This window comes from Mirounga angustirostris, unplaced genomic scaffold, assembly GCF_029215605.1.
Source record: "Mirounga angustirostris isolate CCGP_5_RB_7025 unplaced genomic scaffold, mMirAng1.0.hap1 SCAF_9, whole genome shotgun sequence".
Taxonomy (NCBI): domain Eukaryota; kingdom Metazoa; phylum Chordata; class Mammalia; order Carnivora; family Phocidae; genus Mirounga; species Mirounga angustirostris.
Genome location: NW_026991717.1, coordinates 143,362,767 through 143,386,419, shown reverse-complemented (window position 1 = coordinate 143,386,419; position 23,653 = coordinate 143,362,767). Strand labels below are relative to the sequence as shown.

The following is a 23,653-nucleotide window of genomic DNA, read 5'->3' as shown; positions in this document are numbered from 1 at the left end:
AAAGGGAGGGGGTGGAGTGAATGGATAGAGAGATGGGCAGGCGGAACGATGGGTGGATGGTTGGTTGGATGGATGGATAAGTAGATGGGTAGATGGAGGGGGAGTTCAGGCTAGAGGGAGGGAAGGATGAGGCACAGATGGAGGGAGGAACAGAGGCATAGATGGGTGGATGGATGTGAAGGGGTTCAGGACAAGTCTTGCCAAAATATGCCATTTTGGTATGAAGGCTATTTTGAGCTGAAGGTAATTAAGACCCCGTGGGCTCAGGAGAAATTTTGTCCCTTCCCTAAATACCTAGAAGAACCTAAATTGGGAATCTTTGCCAGAATAAGAGTTATCATCAGAGATACAGTTTATGTGAATGACCCATCTCTGTGGCAGGGCAAGCATCTAATTAGCAAACGTCTGTTCTCCTTCTCACGGCCCTGTGAACTGCCCTCCTCCACTTTGAAGCCCGGGCTCCCATCCCAATCCGTAGCTCAGGATGGCATAAATACTTCCTTTTATCCTTCTGTCTTGGGACCTCTCCTGTGGGTGGTGGTTCCTATACAGACAAAATTAATTTGTTTTTCTTCTGTTCATCTGTCTTGTGTCCATTTTATTCTTAGACCACCTGGAAGAACCTTTGAAGGGTAGAGGAAAATATTTCCTCCCCAGCAGATGGGTGGATGGAGGGATGTGTGAAGGGACAGGTGAACTGTGGGGTATTCAGGCTGAGCTTGTGGGGTTTCGCCGTACAATTCTGTTAACTGCGCTGAGTGTCTGAAAATACAATCCAACGTTAGAGAAATTTTTATAGACAGGCGCTGTAAGACATGCCCTCGTACTGCTGAATAACTAATGAGCGAAGGACGAGATCATAATGGAAAATTTAAAATACCCAAAACTGAATGATAATAAAACAGTGAATGTCCAGACTCGAGAGCAGCAGAGCGGCGCTCCCAGGGAATGAGTACAAACACTTATATTGGAATAGGAGGAAGCCTTGGGCTTTGAAAGCTGGGACCCCTCCTTAGGAAGCCAAGGGGCTGGCCTGGGGGTGGGCAGTGGCTGTAAAGGGCTCAAGGCAATGAGGCGGGTGATGGAGATATTTTCTATCTGTGGTGCCAGCAGTTATCCCCCTGGATGCCTGTCGAAAGTTGGAACCACATCCCGTGCGTAAGTTAGCCCCAACTTTGTAAATCAAATAAAAAAGGAAAATTGCGGGGGGAACAGAATAAGCCCAAAGAAAGGTAAAAACCAGAGATAAAAAACAAGACTGGAGATCAATGAACTAAAGAACAAGGTGTGGTAGACTGCGATGAAGACAAAAGTTAGTTCTTCCAAAAATTCATCTCCCACTGAAGCAGACCAGCGTCTGGGAGGAATAAAAACAACAGGAAAAGAAAGGAAAGAAAAGACACAAATAAATAACATGAATCAACAAGAGGCTGTAATTGCAGATTTAGAAGATAATAAGCCACAGACTGGCAGAAATTTCTTGCAAACATCCATCAGGTACAGGACATGTAGGCAGAAGCACGGGGAGCTCCCAGAACTCAACAGTGTAGAAACAACCCAATTTAAAAATTGGCCAAAGGTCTGAACGTGGCACCCAGGAAGGCGTCCAGAAGGAAGGTGGCACACGAGAGGGTTGTCCCCAACCTGCGTCATCAGGCAAATGCATATTAAAGCTGCAGGGGGGGGTCCCCCGGCTCCCCCGCTGGGACACAAGCCCTGAGGCCAGAGGCAGCCTTGAGGCCCCGGCTGCTGAGCACGCAGCTGGTGCGGTCGCTGTGGGCGCCGGCTGGGTCATTTCTCCCCCTACGATGACTCAGGAACTCCACTCCCAGGTGCTCCCTCAAGAGAAATGGAAACTCATGTTCGTGCACAAGCCTGCATGTGAATCTTTACAGCAGCGTGGTTTATGATCCACCCAAACTGGAAAAAACCAGGGGCTCTTCAACTGACAGATGCACAGCCAGCTGTCTGTCCGTGACATGAGTACCATCCAGGACTGAAGAGGAAGGAGCTATTTACATGCAAACCACGGATGGATCTCAAATGCACCTTCTGTGGGCAAGGGCGGATTCGCAAGCCTCTATAACTCTGCTCATGGTGTTCTGGAAACGGCAGGAGCAGAGACAGGGGACACAGAGCAGGGGTCGCCAGGGGTTGGGGTGGGGGGCAGCGCTGACCGCCAAGGGGTGGCAGCCCGAAGGAGTTTGGGGGTGCCAGAGCTGACTCTGCCGGGGACACAGCCGTGTGCATCTGTCAAAACGCATAGGACTGAATGTCACAGAGTGAATTCTACGGCATGTAAATTAAAAAATTTAAAAAGGCAAAAAAAATCAATTCCAAAAAAGTGTTAACGAGAGAATACTGTGAATAACTGTATGTCAGTGTTTCTGAAAACATAGATGAGACAGAAACATTATTAGAAAAATAGAAATAAGAAGTTGGACTAGTTGTAGGGCCCGCAGGTCAATGGAGGCAATACTTAAAAGTAGTCCCATGTGGGCACTTGGGGCCGGAATAGCCCGTTTTGCAAATGAGGACGTGGAGGTGACCACGTCAGAGTGCGGAGCCCCAAAGCCAGCGCAGGGTCAGCTCTCCTGACCACGTCTGCCGGGGACAATCTGCTCCCACAGCAGAGAGGAGCCAACCAGAGCCCAGCGCCCAGGCCGCAGCTAGGACCCAGGGCTGCAGCTGGGGACGGAAGCCGTCCCCTGCCCCCGCCCCACCACACTGACCAGGGTTTCTGAGGCTCAGCCTGGGGCCAGTGGCGGTTTGATCACAGCCCGGCATCCAAAGGCGAGACAGGGCGCTACGGAGGCTGAAGGTGGCAGTAGGGCTGGGTCTTCTAGAATGGCCATTGCCTCCCCCGCAGGAAAGCCTCAGGGTTGGGCAGCCAGTGCCAGGCACGAGGGAGGGCCCCTAGGCTCCAAGAGTGGTGCACAGCCTCCAGCAAAGAAAGGACAGTTTGCAGGGAGCAGGGCGCCGTCTTACAGACATCCCACCCCCCGGGGCCTGCCCGGCCCAGAGAAGCCAGGAGGCCTGCTGGGGTCACGCAGCAGGAAGGTGGGTCCGGGAGTCCCGAGCACTGCCCATGCTCCTGTCCCAGCCAGAGCCCCGTGCGGGGGTCCTGCGTGTGTGAGTGTGAGTCTGTGTGCACATGCATGCAGCCACGCGTCTGTGCGTGGGCGAACAGCGCCAGGTGGGCGCTGGCAGGGGTGGGGAGGAAGGCGTGACAGGCCCCGTCCGGGTGGGCGGCGCCCCTCCACCCCGGAAGGAAGCCTCAGCCCAGGTGGCGGTGGTGGGCAGGCAGTGTGGAGTCTGCAGGTGAAGGGCAGGAAGCGGAGGCCGCTCCCACCTCTGACCTGGATTCTCTGTGAGGGGAGGGGCGTCCAGGAGCCCATCAGATGCGGGACGTGGCTTCACACCTAGACGCACCCCTTCCCTCCACCCTCCAGCCCCCGCCCGCCTCTCCCCCTGCCCTGAGCATAACCTCTTGAGTGGGTCGGCGGGACCCCCTGCCCTCTGACCTGCTCCCATCTTTCTGTGGGCAGGTGGCTGGCCTCCGAGGCCCTTAGGCCCGAGTCTTCTCTGTGCCCCCGGCATCGTTGTCCCCTGGGCAGTGCCCAGCTCCGGCCTCTCCTGCCCATATCCAGTGGGTCCCCTGCCCCTGCCTCCTCTCTGTCTCTTGGCCCTGCGGTCTCAGGCCTGGCCACTGCCCTCTGGCTCTGTCCTCACCCTGACCTGGCAGAACAGCCTGTGGACTGCACGGCCCCTCACCAGAAGGTTCTACTGGCCGGCCCTGGGAGACCAGCTGCACAGTCCTGGCCCTCTCTCCCTCCCTGTGGGCCCCAGGGGCACGCACTCCTCCCAGCCTCCTTCTCTCTGTCCCTCTGCCCCGACGTCCTTCCAGACCCCAAGTGCCCTGCAATGCTTCCGGTCACTCTCCAGGATTGTGGCCGTGCTCCCAGGGCAACACGGCCACGTGGCCCCCATGACCTCTCTCTGCTGACGTGAGGGGCCCCCTCCTCGGGCTGCAGGCTCCCAGAGGCCTGGGGGAGGTCCCCTACCCTCCAGACCTGCCCAGGGTGGTGTATATAGCAGGTGCTCCGTAAACACCCCCAGCCCAGCGTCCTGGGACCCCCAACCTGGGTGTTACCCAGACTGTTGAGAACTGAGGTTGGCTGGAGGCCTGTTACCCTGCAGAGGAAACCAAATTGCTTCCGCTGAGAGTGGCGGGCTCAGATACCAAGAGTGTTTTTCTGTGTGACTGCTATCTAGGATGTGTCAGCCTGCGGAGGGGGAGGGGGAGGGGGAGCCCCACCCTGGCATTCCCCTCCCCAGTTCACTTCTGCTTTCTTCTGTATTGCAGAGGGTACGGGCAGGAGGAAGGCACAGGGTCCCAGAGCCCAGGGGTGAAGGTCGGGTCTCGTCCAGGCCCCAAGGGCAAGCTGCCCCGGCTTTGGCTGCTGCAGAACTCCTCACATCCACAGCTCCGGGGTTTCCCCAGGGCGGGGGTGTGAGGCCCGGGGGGGCCTCCTAGCTGCAGCGGGCAGCCTCTTCATGGGGGCGGGGAGAGTACAGAGCGATCCCAAACCCTCCCTGGTGCCCACCGCCATCAGGGCTCCCCCCTCCAGCATCATGGCGGGGAGGGGTTGTCCTGTACATTATGGGATGTGTAGCATCATGGGTACACACCCCCTAGACATCAGGACCATCCCCCCAGTGAAACCCAAGAATGTCTCCAGAAAGGCCAGATGCCCCCTTGGGGGAGGCGTCGCCCTGGTCGGGGGCCAGATGCCCCCTTGGGGGAGGCGTCGCCCTGGTCGGGGGCCAGATGCCCCCTTGGGGGAGGCGTCGCCCTGGTCGGGGACCACCAGGCGAGGCCCTGGCCTGGCCGTGCTGCAAGGGTGGGGGTGGCCGGGGGTCTCCCTGCGGCAGGAGGAATCCAGCAGGAAGGACCAGGTTTTCATTTCTGATCTGCTGCTGACCTTGGCAACGGAGGATCCGGGGGAACGAGCCGGAAAAGAAGGCTCACACTGAGGCACTGTGTTCCGTGAGCCTAGTGGCCGCCCGGCCACGCGATGTGCCACCCTGAGTCTCCGTGGCTCCCTGCCTCCCGCTGGGCGCCTGGACAGAGCTTCCTGAAGTGGCCAGGGGAGAAGGGGTCTCCTGGGTGCTTTGGGAGATTTCGGAGGTCCTTCTGTGTCCGGGGCAGCTGAGATGTCCTCCAGGACAGTCTTCTATGAACTTCCTGGGTCTGTGGCTTTTCACGCAGCGAGCGGGTCTGTTAGCCCGCCGTCTGTCCCGCCAGAGCCCGCTGCCCCCCGCTGTCCCCCCGCTGCCCCGAAGCCCCCTGCTTTCTTCTGTAGCTTTATAGTTCTGTTTCTCACCGGCTCTGTGACCCCCTGCTGCTGGGTTTCCTGTGCGCGAGGAGCCCCTTATTGTGTCCCAAGCGCCTCCCCCGCCCCGAGGTTGGGCGTCCTCCTCTGCCCACCCAGCAGTGGCTCTGAGTGGCAGGATGCTGGGCCTACGCATAATCTTCCGAGAGCGGCTTCCACTGATGGGACGTCCACTCAGGCGACGGCGGGCTCAGAAGCACCAAAGGAGATGGGGTGTGGACCCTGCCGCCCGCGGGGCTCACGGACTAAAGGGATGGACAGGCAGGGCCCGCGGCCTGTCACACCAGCAGGACCCGGTGTGGCTGTGACCCCCTCTGCAGGGCTCTGGGATCTTCGGGTGCCCCCAGTAGATATTGGTGATATGCATCCCCAAAATATCACCCAAGGTGTCACTTGACACTTCCTGCTTACGAGCTGATGGCTCTTCCTGGAGATTCTGGGGTGAGCAGCAAGGGTGTTCAGCATCACTCTCCCCCCTGAAGGACGGACTTCTGTTGTGGACACAGAGGTAGCTGCTCCCGCTGATGCCGGTGGGCCAGGAGTCACGTGTGATGGTTTCAGTTCTCCACAGTGATCCTGCTTCCAGAGGTCCGAAGGCAGGGGGTTTCCTGTGGTTTCCGCGGGGCCTCCGCTCGTCCATCAACCCTTCGGGGGGTCTCCCCCAGACCCCCTCTCCCCAGCCTCTCTGGACCCTTTCCTCATCTGGGGGCACTTTCATCCCTGGGCCTGGCTGTGTGCACCCCACTCACCTGCCTGGGACCTGCCCTTGCCAGGTCAAAGCAAAGCTGGTGACCCTGTGTGCCCGAGGCACGACGTGGCCCCATAACCCATACGCCCCTTCTCGCTTAGGAAGAGCACCCAGCATGGACGGGCACAGCAAAGATCACATTTTCCAGCCTCCCCTGCAGCCAGGCATGGTCCCAGCCCTGCATTCCCGAGGACGTAGGACCAGGGGTCTGGGTGGGAATTCTGGGATGTCTCCTCAAAGGGGAGGGGCGCCGCCACCGTCCACTTTCTTCCTTCCCGACACCTGAGATACAGACGTGAAGGCTGCCGATCAAGTAGCCTCTTGGGCCACGAGATAAGGCACCAGTTTCCCAAGGCTATGGAAGCTGCCAGGCCAGCCCCCAGAGAGACAACCCCTGTGTGTGGAGCGTGGTTATCTGGGGCGATGGGGGCAGCCTGTCCTGGGCTGAACCAGGACTCACGGTCCCCACTCAGCAGGTGCCCTGGTCAGAGGAACATGGTCTGAGAAAGAGCCTTTCAGAATCACTGAGCTCTTGGGGTGTCCCCTCTCAAAAGCCCCGTTCCTGCCCCAGCCTCTTCCCTCTCAGGGCGGCTCTCTTAGGAACTGCCCCGAAAACCCCTTCCGGGCTGGTGCCTGGGAAACTCCTGCCCTCTTCTGAGGACCCCCGAGCCCCTGGAAATCCCAGCAGCCCCCTGCCTTTCTCTCCTCTAGCCCCTGACTCAGCCCTGCTCCAGGGAGGGGGGAGATGCCGAGAGGAGTCGGGGAAGGAAGACGTGGCAGCCGATGGGTAACGTTACCATGAGGACAAATCCAAAGAGACAAACCATATAATTGAGCCGCCAGAGGCAGTGTGGGTCATGGGTCCACTTTGGGACAGCTTAATGACTGTGGTTCACTGAGACACACTGAGGACATGGAGCCTGGTGCCCCCACCTCCTCAGCAGCCAACAGGTGACAGTAGCCTGGGGTCCACTGATGAGCATGGATTAGGGAAATGTGGTCCATCCACAGGATGGACGATTACTCCGCCTTCAGAAGGAAGGGCGTTCTGACCCCCGCCCCCACATGGCTGGACCTTGAGGACCCTGTGCTGAGTGAGATCAGCCAGACACAGAAGGGCAAAGCCTGCATGACCCACACGTATGAGGTCCCCAGGGGGGTCAGATTCGTAGACATGGGTGGAAGAGTGATGTGTGCCAGGGAAAGGGGGGCTTGTGCTTCGTGGGGAGAGGGCTTCCGTTTGGGAAGCTGACAGGGTCTGGAGATGCTCGAGGCGGCTGCACATGGGGAGTGCAGTTAATACTGCCAAGCTGTACACTTAAAAGACTTCAAAGTGGTTGGAATTGTAAATGTTTTGTTATGTATAATTCACCACATTAAAGCAAATCCTGGGGCGCCTGGGTGGCTCAGTCGTTGAGCGTCTGCCTTCGGCTCAGGTCATGATCCCAGGGTCCTGGGATCGAGCCCCGCATCGAGCCCCGCATCGGGCTCCCTGCTCCGCGGGAAGCCTGCTTCTCCCTCTGCCCCTCCCCCCACTCGTGCTCGCTCTCTGGATCTCTCTCAGATGATTAAATGAAATCTTAAAGAACAAAACAAAACAAAAACAAAAACACAAATCTGTGAGTCCTTGATGATACTCAGAGAGAGAGAGACTCTAAGTCCTTAGCTGCCCGTGGAGAGCGTCACCGCCGGCGGGGGCATGTCGTTGGCTTCCAGTTGATGAGAGACCTCTTTGAGGCTGTTGCTAGATGAAGCCCGTCTGAGATCTACACGTTGGTTGAATCTAGGTAGTGGCTCCCGGAGGGCTCTACGTTCCCTCCTTCTCATTATAAAGACTTCAGAAATTGGGAAGAGAATGGACACCCTTGTTCGGGTACGCAGATGCCTTGAGAGAGCCAGGAGCAGGGCAGGTGGGAGAGGGCCGTCAATGCCCACACTTTGTACCTTCTGAAATTCAAATCCATAGGACCTATTTGAAATGGTGAATAATTTTCGCTCCTAGTCAGGATAAATGAAGAGCCCTTCCAGGTTTCGTGGGCACCCACCCAGCAGAAGTCAGGAGGTAAATGAACCCCAGGCGTATTGTCAGGTGGCTGCAGGCCCCCCTCCCCCCTGCCTGGAAGACGGCCAGCCCTCGGGAATAGGGCCCAGACCCCTTGGCCGGGTGAGCTCATCTCTGGTTCTCTGCAGGCCCGTCCTCCCTGGGAGCCTTCCTCCCTGCTTTGCAGCTCAGGAATTCATGCACTGGAAGAGACAGTGCAAACCCGGGGGGTGGAGGTGGGCCTCCGGCGGAGGATTCAGCTGACCTAACTTGAATCAGTGGTCATCCTTGACCGACCAACCATGTGCGGAGATGATAATGGTCTGGGTTGGAGCTATGCTTCACACCTGGATCCATCAACAGAAAACATGGACCCCTGAGCAGGGCTCCAGAGGGGAGCAGGTCCCGGAGGGGGGCCTGGGCCATGAGTATGGACACCCAGCGTCCCTGGAGACCCCTGGCCTAGCTGGCCTGATGTGGGCTCTGTGTCTGCAGAGGCCTTACCTCCCACGGATGCCTGGGCCTCTGGCGGCTGCTGCCAAGGGAGGGTGGGTCTCAGGCCCACCCAGAGTCTTAGCTCCGCCTGCTACTGCCCATCTGGGAAGAGGTGTCCTGGGCCCGAGCCCCGGAGAGGGCAGTGACCAGACCCCGGGCGGGTGTTTCTGGAAGGCTGAGGTCAGCCCTACGCTCAGACCTACACATACTCCATGCCCAGCTTTCTAGGTACTTGGCAGCCGCCCACACCCGTGAGAGATCACTGTTCGGGGTGGGGCTGAGCGGGACAGCAGCCCAGAGCCACAAAGACCCTGCACACAGCCCTGGAGCGGGCTGAGACCTGAATGTGCCTTGGGGAAAGAGCAGAGTGGGGGTGCACCTTCCTGGGGAGTTTCCCAGCCCTGAAAGTGCCTGGGTGCCGTTGTCTGGGTCCACCACCATTTACTGTCCCTCCTGCAGGGCTGGCCACAGATCACCCCGAGTGTTGGTGGGCCCAGCCCTGCCCCCGTGGGCTAAAAGCGTCAGGACCGAGTCAGGCCTTGGTGGTGGGAGATGTGGTTTCGTCTCACCCCCAAATCCAGAAGCAGCTCATTGGGCAGAGGGTGGTTGGTAAGACAGGGGGCTGCCTATAGCCCAGGGCATTTTCTAAGGAAAGTGGGGTGGATGTTTGGATCCAAGATGTTTTCGCCTGGGGTCCTGTAAGCCGGGGAGAGGGACAAGCAGCCGTGCCTGCCAGGGCTGGGCAGTGCCTTGGCGAGGGATGCTGTGTCCTGGGGAACCCAGGCGGCCCCTCCCAGAGAAACTCACCTGCAGAGTCCCCTGGGCCCAGCTGCTATCAGCTCTAGGGGTCCAGAGGCAGAGCCAAGGGCAGACTGTGTTGGCCCCTTTCCGCTGGTGGGACCCCACCCCTAGACGGGAAGTGGGGAGGGAGGGCCCCACGTGACGTGGCTAGGCCTGCCTGGGGGAGGACGAATGGGGGCCCTAGGGCAGGAGCCGAGTTCCTCTCCAAGGGTCCCTCCCCGTGCCTTGCCCTATCTTGTCTGGGGAGGCTGGGCACACAGCTCATTGAGCTGGTTCCGTCTGTCTGGCCCCAGCTGGGAAGATGGTGTAGCCTGTCTCTGAGTGTTGGGACAGACTTAAGGAGAAGTGAGTCTGGGGTGGTTTCTTGCATCTGCCCCAGGAAAGTTCCAAGGCATCAGCCAGATGACACCTCAGCTGGGCTAGTCAACCCGGGGCCTGCCGTTGACGGTAAGGGGAGTTCTTTTTTTTTTTTTTTTAAGATTTTATTTATTTATTTGACAGAGACATAGCGAGAGAGGGAACACAAGCAGGGGGAGGGGCAAAGAGAGAAGCAGGCTTCCCGTGGAGCCGGGAGCTGGACGTGGGGCTCAATCCCAGGACCCTGGGATCATGACCTGAGCCGAAGGCAGATGCTTGACGACTGAGCCTCCAGGCGCCCCAGTAAGGGGAGCTCTAAAGGAAACACTTGGACCCTGCTACTTCTTGAAAGCACTCAGCTGGGCCTACAGAGCGTGAGTGTGAGGTTTGCCTCCCTAAGTAAGTCACAGGCCCCACGTGCTGGGGGGCAGAAGGGTGTGGGGGTGACAGGGGTGGCAGCTTCTGTCCGTACCCAAAAGTCTCTGCCTACCCTGAGGTTTCCTTCTGTGAAGCTCTCACCACGGCTGCCGGTCCATGCCGGTCCACGGGGGCCAGAGAGTCGGAGCTCAGGGGCAGCTTCGCCCCTAGAAACTCTCCAGGGTGGAGAGGTGGAACCTTCCGGGTGCGGTGGCATTGTGGCTGAATCTCGGGGTGCTTGGTGGGTGAGATATAAAGGGCCTGGCTCCCTTGCCTCCAGGGACTGCCTGGGCTGAGGGGCACATGGCCAAGAGGAGGGACGGGGGGGGACAGCGAGATGTCTGCCGGGGGGACGGTCCCCTGGTCGCAGGGCATGGTTCTGGGGCTGGGCGGCTGGCAGGCCTCTCAGGATGCTGTCTGGTGATGAGCATGGGCCATGGGGTGTTCCCCTGTCGAGAAGGGTGGGCAGGCTACCAAGGATGGGGAGTCAGGCTGCACTGTTCTTTCAGGTGTGTTTGTGCTCGGAAGGGTGACGAGATGATGTTTTAGGGGACCTGCCAGGCAGAGGGTGGACGCAGAGTCACCTGGGGCAGAGGGGGACAGGACAAAAAAGGATGGACACAGTGGGGGATGTCAGCCTCATTAGCAATCAAAGAAATGCAAATGAGATTTTAAACCGTGCATTTAAAAATCTATTGTGGGCGCCTGGCTGGCTCAATGGGTAGAGCACATGGCTCTCCATCTCAGGGTCCTGAGTTCAAGCCCCATGCTGGGCCTAGAGATTTCTTAAAAAAAAAAAAAAATCTATCAAAATGGAAAGAAAAAAGCATGGGAAGCCCACGTGGGAGATATGCCATGGGGGCCGACAGCTCAGGAACTCCCTCCCCAGAGTTTACCCCAAACACGAACACAGACATGGAGTCAAGGGGGCGCCGGGGGGCTCATCAGTGAAGTGTCTGCCTTCAGCTCAGGTCATGATCCCAGGATCCTGGGATCGAGCCCCGCATCGGGCTCCCTGCTCAGCTGGGGGTCTGCTTCTCCCACTCCGTCTGCCGCTCCCCCTGCTCGTGCTCTGTCGGTCTCTGTCAAATAAATAAAATCTTTTAAAAAAGAAAAAAGAAAAAGAAATGAAGTCAAGGATTGGGCGTGAGGATGTGGGGAACTTGGGAGAACCTGGAATGTCCAGCCATGGTACGGCCGATCCCGGCCCTGGGGGATTCAACAACGCGTCAGGATGGGGCAACCACTCGTACAAATGCCAAGTGAGCCAGGGCAGGGTGAAAATCGTGTGCATCCTGTGGCTGTGCTTCTGGTTCTGCTTGAAAAGTTACATAATACGAGTTAAAGAATGTATTTTCAAAGACTTGAGGGACGCGCGGCAAACCCAGGACGCCGAACGCCGGGGACAGTGCCGGCGAATGCAGGGCTCCTGCCCTGGGAGAGTGGGCCGGCTTAGCAGCATTGTGAGTGGGCCACGGGCTCGCGGGCTCGCTGGGGGAGGCGCGCTGTGAGCCGCGAGATGAGAAGGGCCAGAAGGGCACCTGGTGCAGCTGGAGGCAGAGAGGCCGGGTCTGGCCAGGAGGACGCAGGGCTCGCGGGCCCCTGGGACGTCGTGCCCAAGGCTGGCAGGGGACCAGGGGCAGGGGGAAAGAGGCTTCGGGCTGACCCGGCCCACCCACCCCGTAGCTCTGTGGCTACCGTGGCTTCCCCAGAGCACAGGCCAAGCACAGAGGCCCCCGAGGTTCAGGCCCAGGCTGGCATTGCAGGTGGGGCTGGCTCTCCCCTCCCCTGCGCCCCGGGGCTGGGAGCAGCCAGCCACTGAGTCGGTCCATCCCGCAGGGTCTGTCACTGCCCCTGCCCCGCTGCGGAGACCTGCCTCTGTGGGTCCCCAAGATGGCCTGCTGGTGTGGAGGAGTGCAGAGAGCCACCCCCACAGCCCTTGTCCCCCCACACACCACCCGGCCCTGCGGGAGGACCCACCCGCCCCGGCCCAGGGAAGACCCTGGCCGTGCTGGGCGCTGCGGTCAGCACCCAGGCTCTACATCCGGGCCTGGCTGCCCCACGTCCTGGGCGCCAGGATGATGCGAGGGCCCACTGAGGTTGGCGGGGGTGAGGCCCTGGCCCGCTCTGGGGCCTGCTCACCTGGAAGGGGGGGGGCACAGAAAAGTAGGAGAAAGTAGGGGCAGTAGGGGTGGTGAGCAGGGGAGACAGGAAGACCCTGGGAGGCCCGTGGGCTGAGGTCGGAAGCTACGTATCCATCAGGCAGGGAACAGGACAGGCTCTGAGGAACGAGAGGCGAGCGGCGAGAGCGCTGGCCAACAGTGGCAAGACCACGGTGCTCGATGTCAGAACGCCCTGGGGGGCTAGGACCTGCTCTCTCGGGCCACCCCAGCGCCCAGCTGTTCCGGCCTGGGCCTGGTGCTGGCCCTGGGGCTCTTCCAGGGAGGTCCCTCCCTGGCCCTGGCCCTTCTGTCCAGCCGGGCTGGCCCCAGACCTGGACATCAGCACCTGGCATTACACAGACCACATGAGCAGGGCCCCCCAGGCCCCTCAGGAGCCCCACTCAGCCCTGACCTGTCTGTGCCCTCAGAGTGCAGGTCCCTGGGCCTCAGGGGCAGCCCTGGGAGAGGGCCCTTCTGCCGGCAGGCCGCACTTGGGAGGAGAGCGCATTTTCAGTTGGGCCACCACTTCCTCTGATATTTGCAGAAGCGGCTTCCAGAGATACCACCCCCTCTCTGCTCCTGTCTGCTTCAGGGAAGAGCGAGCAGTGCAGGCCCCAGGGTGGGGCGCTCAGCACCCCAGCTTCCAGAACGCTGCAGACCTCCCCGAGCCCCTGCCTCAGGCAGCTCACCGTTCTGAGGAAGGAAATCTGGCCCGGGGCGAGGTTGGCGTGTCCGTCCCACCCATGCTCCCGGGGCTCAGAAGCACCTGGATGCCTCACAGGTCGCCTGGCCTCCCAGCCACTCCTCCCTTGGGGACCCTGCTCAGTCCCCCCCAGCCGGCTGGGTCTCTGTTCTGGGGTGTGCCCCGCGCAGGCTCTGCTGTGTGACCGCCGGGAGCAGCTTGGCCCCTCTCTTTAAGGGGCAGACTCCTGCACGTGGTCCTCCTGGGCCAGGCCACAGACCTCAGGCAGAGAATGCCCAGGGGCGGCCCCGCTTCCCAGCGTAGGTTGTCGGGGGCTGGGGGCGGGGGGAGCAGATCTGAGACCTGGGGTGGGACGGGCAAGGCCCAGTGACCCTCCAGGCCCGCGCCTCCCGGCCTATCCGGGAACATCAGCCTCAGAAGGTTAATACCTTCTACTGTTTCTAGAGTCCCCTTTGTCTGGATTTTCCAGGTAGGCCTTGAAAGTCCTTGCTAAGTCAACCAGCTTTCTGTAGCTTCAGGCACACATCCCGGCCACCCTAGTCAACGGAGAAACAGTGACAGGGCGGCTGGGTGGCTAATCTACTCTTAGGGTGCAGCCGCTGGCTCCCCATGGGCGTCTCCCCTGAGGAGGCAGCCTGGGGTGGGGTGGGAGCCAGCGCAGGAGCCCCTCTGGGCCCAGCCTCTGCCCTGCCTCACAGGGCGGGAGCCAGCGGGCCCCCGGCCTCTGCTGTGCCGTCCGCGCGGTCAGAGGATGGGTTTAGAGCGCTCGCCTCCCGCCGGACACTCTGGCTGATGAGGACAGAGGCTGTTTCCGAGGCGCCTCTGCCTAGGCGAGGAAGCAGGCACCCTGGACGGTGCCCCTCACCTGCCAGGACCCGCTGTGCCTTCAGACCGGCCCACACTCCGTGCTCTGTAGGCGTCGTGGGCGCTGCCTGGGGGTCCTGGTCCTGTCCACACGGGGCGATGTGCTGTGACGTGCTTCCAGGTCGCATGCACTCCACATCCTGGCTCATTATTTCACCAGGAAAAATTCCTAGAAAGGATTTTACATGATCGAAAGTTAAGCACGTTGAGGATTTGAGATGCATGTTGCAAAATGTTCTCCAACACATTTGTGCCTGTTGATGCTCCTATCAACACAGGAAAGGGCACCCACTTCCTCACACTTCTGCCAACACTGAGAATCAAAGTTCTTTATTTTTGCCAACGTCATAGGCAAAAAAAGACTATCATTGTGATGTTTATGTTCACATTTCTTTGATTATAAATGGAGTTGAACATTTTTTTTTTAATTTTTAGGAGCTGTTTTTATTTCTTTTGTGAATTATCTGCTTATTGGCTTTGAAACTTCTTATTTTTATTGATTTGTAGATGTTCTTTATATATTAAGGAGCTGCTGTTGTATCCCATAAGATAAATACAAGATTTGGCACAAAGTAAATGCTCACTAAGCATCTGTTGAATGGCTTCATTTGTGATTTAATCTGATTTCCCCAAAGTCATTTCACCTTCCTCTTTCTCCAGGTCATTTTAAACTCTCAGAGCAAACTTCTCAATAGGATCGACAGAATGTGTGACGAGTACTAGACAGCCTTTCAGAGCCACCATGATATTGGAACCCTCCTATATGCCAGGTGAGACGCCTTCCCTTCACGTCTCCTTTGACTTTAAACATTTAGGAGGGAGCCTGTAAGAATTTTTGTACAATGCGCTTTGCCTCAAACGGGGATACTTAGTTCAAAACTTAGCATGCAAAAATAGATTTACCGAAATAAAAACTAAGCCATAAACAGTGAAGGTGGAGGCTCTCCGTCAAGACATCGGGGGGCATCTGTTTCTTTATTGTTTTGAAGTGCTAGGAAAGAGCAGGAACAGGACTGAGGGGGCACCAGGGCCCCCCACCCTTCCCGTTTCTGGGGCAGCGCGGAGCCCCAGAGCTGTCTCAGATGCCCCACGGGAGCCTCTCACCCCGTCTCCCGGGGCTTCATCCGCCCCAACCAGGGAGCTCTTTTCCCCGGAGGTCAGGGTCCCCCGTGTGGACCTGCAGGGGAGCCCCAGCAAAGACAGGGCACCCTCCCCCTCCTGCCTGAGAACCGCGGCGGCCACGTACTCCCTGTGCTCCCTCCACCCACCGCTGCTGCCCCAGTCTTGGGCGAGAACCCACAACTGGGCCTGGCCGCACTCACGCCCCTGAGCGCCAGCCCCTCGCCTCCACGTGGGGATGACAGCACCTGTCCAAGGCCTTCGGAAGGGGGCGCCCGGGGGGTCAGCCACACGGCCGTCCCGCCCCATCACGCTGACGAATCTTAAAAATCCAGCAGCCAAGTGTCGGCGAGGCTGTGGAGGAACTGGAACCCCGTGCACTGTTGGTGGGAGCGAAAGCAGTGCGGCCGGGTGCAAAGCCGCTGGGCTGTTCCTCAAAAAGCCGGACATAGAACTTCCCTATGATACAGCAACTCCACTTCTGGGTATCTACCCAAAAGAAGTGAAAACAGGGTGTTGAGGAGAAGCTCCACGCCCATGTCCCGGGCAGCAGGACTCACGGACAGATGTGGGAACGAGCCAGGTGTCCCTCCACAGACGGATGTAGGGACAAGCCGGGCGCCCCTCTACAGACAGATGTGGGGACAAGCCACAGATGGACATGGGGACGAGCCGGGCATCCCTCTGCCAAAGGACACAAGTTCGGATGGCTCCAGCACACGGGACTGTGACCCGTGTGCCGCCGGCTGGGATGTGGGTGGCCCTCGAGGACACGGGAGAGAAGCCAGGCACAAGAACACCCCCGTGGGGACCTCCAGAACGCGGGGGGCAGGCCCCGGGCAGCTGAGCGGAGCTCCAGTGTCATGGGGACGGGGTGTGGGTCTCACAAGACGACAAGCGTCCTGTGGAGGGGCAGCGGCGGTGGCTGCACGGCAACGGGCATGTCACCAACGGCCCTGAGCTGCCCACGTAAAAATGCAAAGACGGTAACTTTTCTGTTACATGCATTCTACCAGAATCAGAGCGCTGGGGGAGACGCGTGAGTGGAATGACCGGGCGTCAGGGTCCGGCCGTGAGGCTGACAGACCCTGTCGCTCAGGGATGCACTGTCGGAGGCCTGACCATGAAGCCCCAGCAGGAAAATAAGCCAGGTGCCGCCGGCGGCCTGCATTCCGCGACAGCGGCCCTGCCTGGCCAGGCTGCCGAGACCCAGCGAGGCGCATGCGCGGCCTGCAGGAGCCCTGGCCGGACGCCCGCGGCGAGGTCAGCATTTGGGATGTGCTGCTTTCCTAACCGAGTGGACGTCCATGCGGGGAGGCCGCGGCGTCGTGACTCAGGGGCTCGAGAAGCGGCAGCTCCCTTCCGTGCCGTCACCGAGGCCCAGCCAGACCCGGGAGGGGCCGCCGTGGCCAGAGGAGCGATCGGCCTGCGTTGGCGTTGGGCTGGCGGCTGTCCACGCTCCCTGCTGACCTCGGGTGCCTGTTCACCTCGGGAGCATGAGCGCACGGGGGAGGAGAGGTGGGGCCCAGGGCTAGGATGGCGCGGCGTCTCCAGAGGAACGGAAAGGCAGAGCCCAGGGGCACAGGCTTTGGGAAGCACGCGTCATCTCGAAGGCCACAGACGCTCATCCCGTGACGGGTCTCAGGGGAGGGCGGGAGGGAGGAGAGGCTCCAGGGAGGCTCTGGGTGCAGGTCGGGGCTCAGAGGGGGCCCAGGAGAGCAGGCCGGGCAGGAGCGGGCGGTGCCTGGGATGCGGCGGCTTCCTTCCCCACGGCGGGTCCCCAGACAATGCGTGAGGCACGGCTGTGTCCCTGAACCTTACTGCTGGGGTCGCCCCTCCCAGCACAGCACTCTGTCTTCGTGACTCATCCACCCACATGTCCCCTGCCCCTCAGGAGCACTCGGGAGGGAGGGCAGGTGAGGACCGGCCTCGGGCTCTGGCAGCACGAGCGTGGGGTCGGGCCTCCTTGCTGTTGGACGGGGTGGTGATGGGCAGGCGGGCGTCAGGTCACACCTTCCTCCAGGGTCCTCCCTGACGAATGGGCACTGGAGTGGGGCCTGGAGGAGTCTTTGTGTCCGGGCGTGGATGGGACACGTCAGGGCGCACTCCCCTGGGTCACCCATTTGGCACACTGTGGTCCATCAGCCCGCCTCAACACGTTCCCGCTAGGAAGTCCCTTGAAGCCTGGGTCACCTGTCGGCAGAGCTCCGTGAAAGCTTGTCTTCTCCGCAGGCACTGGGCTGGCTGGGTGACCGAGGCTGTGCACTGACGGGGCCCCTTGGGTCCCCGGGACTCCAGAGCCCTGAACATCTCTGGGCCTTGGACTCCACGTGGCACGCACGGTGACTCTCAGGGAGAATCAGCACGGGGACGCTCACCGACGTGATGCCCCAGAGCCTGTTTTCCGTTCCCGTGCTGATTCACTGCTGTTCTCTTCCCAACTGATGGGGATGGCAGGGAAGCCCTGGGCTCTCATGTGGGGTGGGCGTGGGGTCTGCAAGGGGACACCTGCCTACGGGACCCCAGAGGACAGCCCCAGCGTGAGAGCTGCCGGGAAAGCAGCTCTGGAGTGAATCCCAGGACCCCCGCCCTCTGGCCCCCCGAGCTCGGGTGACGAAAGTGTATCACTGACTTCTAAAAAGGCACAGCTTAGACAGACGCAGACGGAGAGACGTGCATGCTGTCGTGGGACGTCGGCTGGCACTGCAGATCGAGGACGGGGCGGAGGCCACGGGCTCCGACGGGCGGGACCAGGAGCCTCGTGTGGCGGACAAACAGAGCAGAGCAACGGTGGCGTTTATACGCTCTCGGATGCAGAAGATTCAAAGTCAGACCAATGGGTGACAGCTCTTCACGGCTTGAGAGGCCAGGACCCCCGGGAGACCACCTGCTGGAACCGCATGAAGAGGGCGTCCTGCAGGCTCCGGTTCTCCGCGGGCGGAGGAGGTCCTGAGGCCAGAGACTAAGGGAGGGGAGCCGGTGGGAGCCCGGCTCCCACGTGGCTCGTCCTGCACACAGCGGACAACCATGCCCACGCGTGAGGATGCAAACACATGAGCTGCCACACTAGGCCAGAGTGGCACACGGGCCAGTCGGGGCGCTGGATGGACAGTGCCTGAGGCTCCCGCACGTTCAGGAGGCTGCAGGCTCCGACGAGCTCCAGATGCTACAAACCTGCACGTTCCCTTTCCAGGGTAGTCCCTGCAAGACTACAAATAGACCTAATGATGATTTCCAAGCCCATAGAGCGGGGGAAACAGCATTCAAGAACCGAACAAATCCAGAAGGGGTGTGTGCTTGCTGGTGCGGAAGAGAGAACGTGTTCCAGCCGCCCTCCTGGGCTTGTGGATGGCCGCCTCCTCCGTGTCCCACGCACATGGTCCTTCCCGCATGCGTCCCTGTGCTCGAATGTCCCCGGGGGTTAGGGCCCTCCCAAATGACCTCCCTGTAACCTGACCACCTCCAGCCATGCTCTGAGCTGCTGGGGGCAGGTCTTCACCAAGTATTTTTCCGGGGGCGGGGAACACAGTTCAACCCATCACAGAAGGCGGGAGGGGAATAGAGAGGGCAGCCGGAAGAGCACAAAATGAGGGGGAAACAAAACCGTATCAATGTAAACGGACCGCACGCAGTAACGGAGCTCAGAGTGTCCGGTTTTTGAATCCAGCCGTAAGCTTCTCCTAAGTGTCACATCTAAAACGTGGGGATGCAGATGGCTTGGAGGTAGAAGAGAGCTGCTATTTTTATCTCAAGCAATAAAAGACTTTCTACTAAAAGCGTTATTAGAAATTTGACCTCCTTCCTGCTTCAAATTCCTACAAACTTAGAGGCTTAAAAGTGCACACTTACTATCGTCATTGTCCTGGGGGTGAGCCGTGGGAGGTGGGCCAAGACGGGCGGTGCGAGCTGCATTCCTTCTGGAGGCGCTAGGGGAGGATCCGTTCCCTCGCCTGTTCGGGCTCCGGAAGCCGCCTGCTTCCCAGGACTCGCGGCCCCTTCCTCCCTCGTCAGAGTCGCCAGTGGCTGCCGGAATTGTCACAACCCTCCACACCCCTCTCCTGTCTTCCTTCTTCGGCAAGCAAGGACCCCGTGCTTACATCGGGCCCCCGGGTCATGCGTGATAGTCTCCCTGTTGCTCTGTCAGCCATTTAGCAAGCTTAATTCCCTCTGCGGCCTTACCTCCTGTCCCAAGGAGTGGGTACTGCACCAGCCCGTGTATTCTGTCCACAGTGCCGTCAGGTTGGAGACCAGAGATCGGAGAGTGATTTTAAGGAACCCACTTGGAAATGTGTAAGCACCTGGTGTGTCTAGTCTGGAGTTAGCCTGAATCTTACCCTTTCTTAGCACCATAAAGTCTCTCCCAGGTGGTTCCCGGGGATGCCTGTCCTCACACTTGTCTGTCCCACAGGAAACGCCAGCCCTGTGCCAGTGACCGTGCTCCCTGACATGGTCACCTCGAACTGTAACGGGTCCTTCGAGGAGAGCAGAGTGTTCCTGGTGGTGGTGTACAGCATGGTGTTCGTGCTGGGGCTGCCGGCCAACTGCCTGACGGCCTGGCTCACGCTGCTGCAGGTGCTCCAGGGCAACGTGCTGGCCGTCTACCTGTTCTGCCTGGCGCTCTGCGAGCTGCTCTATATCAGCACCCTGCCCCTCTGGGCCATCTACATCCAGAACCAGCACTACTGGACCCTGGGCATCTGGGCCTGCAGGGTGACCGGCTACATCTTCTTCTGCAACTTGTATGTGAGCATCCTCTTCCTGTGCTGCATTTCCTGCGACCGCTTCATGGCGGTGGTGTATGCCCTGGAGAGCCGCGGCCGCCGCCACCAGTGGACCGCCGTCCTCATCTCCGTGTCCGTCTTTGCTGTTGTCGGGCTCGCTCACTGCCCAGTGTTTAAAATGGAAGAGAAGGAGACGTGCTTCGAGGCCTCGATGGACACCAAGATCGCTGGGTATTATTACCTGCGCTTCACTGTGGGGTTCGCCATCCCCCTGCTCGTCATCGCGTTCACCAACCAGCGCATCTTCAGGAGCATCAAGCTGAGCACGGGCCTGAGCGACGCCCAGAAGGCCAAGGTGAAGCACTCGGCCATAGCGGTCGTGACCATCTTCCTGGTCTGCTTCGCCCCCTACCACCTGGTGCTCCTCACTAAAGCCGTGGCCTATTCCTACTACAAGGGAGACCCGGGCGTCATGCGCGCCTTCGAAGCCAGCCTGTGCAAGCTCTCCGCGGTGTTCCTGTGCCTGTCCACGGTGAACAGCGTGGCCGACCCCATCATCTACGTGCTGGCCACGGACCATTCACGGCAAGAAGTGTCCAGAATCCACAAGGAATGGAAAAAGTGCTCCGCAAAAGCAGAAGTCACCAAGCTCACATGTTCGAGGGACTCAGAGGAGGTGCCACTGCCCACGTCGCTCACAAACGACTCCACGTTCCCCAGGACTGTCCACCCATCAGAGTCGGAGCTGGCCCTGGGGGGCTCACTGGACACTCTGGAGAGGCTGGGTGAAGAGTCCCGCTGAGCCCAGTGTCCTGCAGGGCAGGGTGGCCATCATGGGAGCCCAGGGGCCAGGGGTGTGGCTTCCCCATCCACTGAGAGCTTGCTAGCCAGGGTCCCTCTGGAAAGCATGCCGCCAATCTCTCATTCCTGGAGCCATGCCCTCCGTAACCCCCTGCCCCTCAGGGTCCCGGCGCCCCTGGGCGGTCCCACTGGGCCCCACACAGAAGGTGGCAGCATGCCCAGGGGAAGGGCGATGCTCCAGGCCGCGGGGTGCCCTGGCAGCGCATGGCAGGCAGGACGGCCTCTTCCTCTGCACTCGAGCTGGTTGGCTCACCCGGCTATTAGCAAACAGCAGGGCCTTGGCAGAGGCCTCGTGCCTGCCTGGTGCTGCCGGCAGCTGGCCCGGGCCACGCACCGAGTAGGTGCCTGGTCAGTATCCACCGTGATGACTTTATCTTCCGCGCTTCTCTACAAGCATTGCTTGGATGACCGTGATTGTACAACATGGGACTTTTGTGTTCTGCCTCAAAGTGCCCGTGCAAACTGGGACCTTCGCGCAGTGCCCGGTCACGGCAGGACAGCCAAGGCCAGAGAGGTGGGGGTAGCAGCCCAGCCCTGAAGGCCCTGGGCTGCTCTGTGCCGAGCAGGTCTGAGGTCGCAGGCTGCTGTGGACCCCACAGCGGAGCTTCCAGCAGGGCGGCCGACATATCTTCTGGAGGGTGCCCAGGCCGGAACTAGCGGACACCCCAGGAAGGGTGACACGGCCGCCAAAGAGCCTCGGAGAATAGACAGAATTCCTGCGCATCAAGGCTTCCTGGCTTCACTGTCAGGGGAGAAGCCGCCGAGGGCTCGCAACAGGGGGGTCAGGAGTGAGCAGGTGACGTCCGGGCCTCCATCCCCGCAGCAAGGTGCAGATGGAGTTCAGGTAGAGCACGCCACCACGAGGCCTGGAGTCGGGGCCTGGCTCTGCACTAGCCAGCCTCGTCGCGGCCAGGTCACGGCGCGGCCTTGGTTTCCCGCCTGTAACAGGGCCAATGACACCTACCTCGCGGGTCAGTGTGGGGGCCTGACCCACTACCTCTGCTCAGGCACTCTGAAATAGGAGTCCAGCAAGCTGCACGCCCCGTGGAGGGGCCCAGGCACCCCCAGGCGCCCGCCCTTCACAGGAGCTGTGCTGGGCCATGGTGCCGAGGCACGGTCTCGTGTCTGGAAGGCAGCTGGCTGTCCACTGTCCTTCCTTGCAGTGAGAGACATTGAAAAGACACAATTAGAAAATAAGTCTGGAAATAAAGTTGCAAAAATGCACGCCAGTCCCAAGTTCCTTTCTGACGTAATGATGTCCTTTACCTCTTCGGGCACATGCTTTCCTCCAGGGCTCTCTTGGAGGGGTGTGAGCCCCGGGGCTCTCGAAGTGATGTGCCGTGGCTTCTGGGGACTGTCCGGAATGCTCCGCGCTGGGGCGAGAGCTGGGCGCCGCCGGAGGGGCCCGTGAGCCTTCCACGGGGTGCCCTGTGCTGGTTTGCAGGGGCTGCTGTAAGCACTTAACACAGGCCCGGGGCTTGACACGAAACTTGTTCTCTCCCACTTCTGCCTGGGGCTGGAAGTCCAAGATCAAGGTGTCGGCAGCGCCGGCTCTTCGGGGGGCTCTGGGGGAGCACCAGTCCCGGCTCTTCTCTCAGCCACCCCGGCCCTCCTCCGGTCTCTGCCTCCCTCTTCACGGGCCCTTCCCCTGGGGGAGCCTGTCCCCACCTCCTCTCTGTCCCAAGGCCTCCGGTGGCCAGCGGGACACCCGGGCAGGGGCTGCTGGCTTCTCAGCTCTCCGGCCCCACGTGCTCCGCGGCGGCTTTCTGTCCTCTGTCCGCAGGGAGCTCAGAGCCTGCCCCTCGGGCAGCAGGGCGACCAGGTGACCAGGCTGTCTGAGGGCCCCTGGCAGGTGCACAAGTGTCCCACCTGGGGGGTCTTCCTGGGTCTTTCCGCGCTTCAGCCTGAGAAGCTGCCACAAGCCACGTGATCCCGGCGCCTCAGCCCTGCCCGGGGACCAGCGTTTTCGGACAGGAGGGAAGAACGACAGGTGGGCTGGGGTTCGCTGGCACGTGCGGCCCCCGCCCGGGGCGAGGGGTCCGGTGGAGGCCTGCTCAGGTGGCCAATCGCACCCGCCGCTGGGGCACGCCTCCTCCGGTGGTGACGGAGAGGCCCCGGGACTGCCGCCGTGTGGGCGGGGCCTGGCGTGGGTGGGGCCGGAATGGGGCGGGGCCGGCACGGGGCGGGGCCAGCGTGGGCGGGGCCAGGTGGCTGGAGCCCGGGTGCGCGGGGCTAGGGCACAGTGAGCCGGGGTCCAGGGTCAGAAGGGATGACCTGGAGGGTCTCCTTCGCCGGCCGGTCTCGGAGGGTGTCTGCAGTGACGGCATAGGGCCGTGTGAAATGAGAAAATGTGTATGAGGAGGGACAGTGACCCCTGGGGACAGGAGAAGCTCTGTGCTGCGGGCCCAGACAGCTCGCGTGTCCGCACTAAGACACCAACCGATCCACTGCACACAGTGTGCAGGGCGCGCTCACCTTAGCTGACGGGCTGCTAGGGGAACCCCGATGCCACGGGCCAGCTGCATGCTGGGTGTGGGGGCACCCAGGGCAAGGCCTGGGGGGCAGCAGGCAGAGGGCACCAGGTCCGAATCCAGCTGGACAGGGGCAGCTGGGGAGGGCGTGGGCAAGGGCTGGCCTGGGCGCCAGCGCCCAGCTTGACCCCAGGCCCAGCCTGCATCAGTGCCCCCTGCCTGGTGGTGCTCCCCTACTTGATGATGAGTAATGGTATTGTCTTCACTCACTGACCACAGACCTTTCGCCTTTCATCTGACTCATGTCGTTTACGGAAACTTCTCTGGTGAGCAGTGGGGTTGCCAGTGCTGGTGACCAGACCAGGTGCCTGTATGTGAGACCTTTATTCGCCCACCACCTGCTCCCTCACACGCACACTCACTCTGGGCCTCGCTCCTCCCTCGTTCATGCGGCTCACGGCTGCCTTCCCGGCTCCCTGGACAGGGCCTGTGCCTGG

General features: G+C 60.5%; 1 protein-coding gene across 1 annotated transcript; it reads left to right on the top strand.

Annotated features, from left to right (window-relative positions):
* The first annotated feature begins 14,642 nt into the window (after positions 1-14,642).
* On the top strand, positions 14,643-20,668 carry GPR132 (G protein-coupled receptor 132). Its single transcript, XM_045902052.3, has 2 exons — positions 14,643-14,754; positions 19,512-20,668. Exons 1-2 carry the CDS (start codon positions 14,727-14,729, stop codon positions 20,624-20,626), a joined length of 1,143 nt encoding a protein of 380 aa, XP_045758008.1. The 5' UTR covers positions 14,643-14,726; the 3' UTR covers positions 20,627-20,668.
* Positions 20,669-23,653: the final 2,985 nt, after the last annotated feature.

Excerpts from the sequence above, each read along its gene's own strand:
- GPR132 (XM_045902052.3), top strand. The coding sequence starts at position 14,727 with ATGATATTGGAACCCTCCTATATGCCAG. Across the intron at positions 14,755-19,511 it reads GGAACCCTCCTATATGCCAG|GAAACGCCAGCCCTGTGCCA; the intron begins GTGAGACGCCTT and ends TCTGTCCCACAG.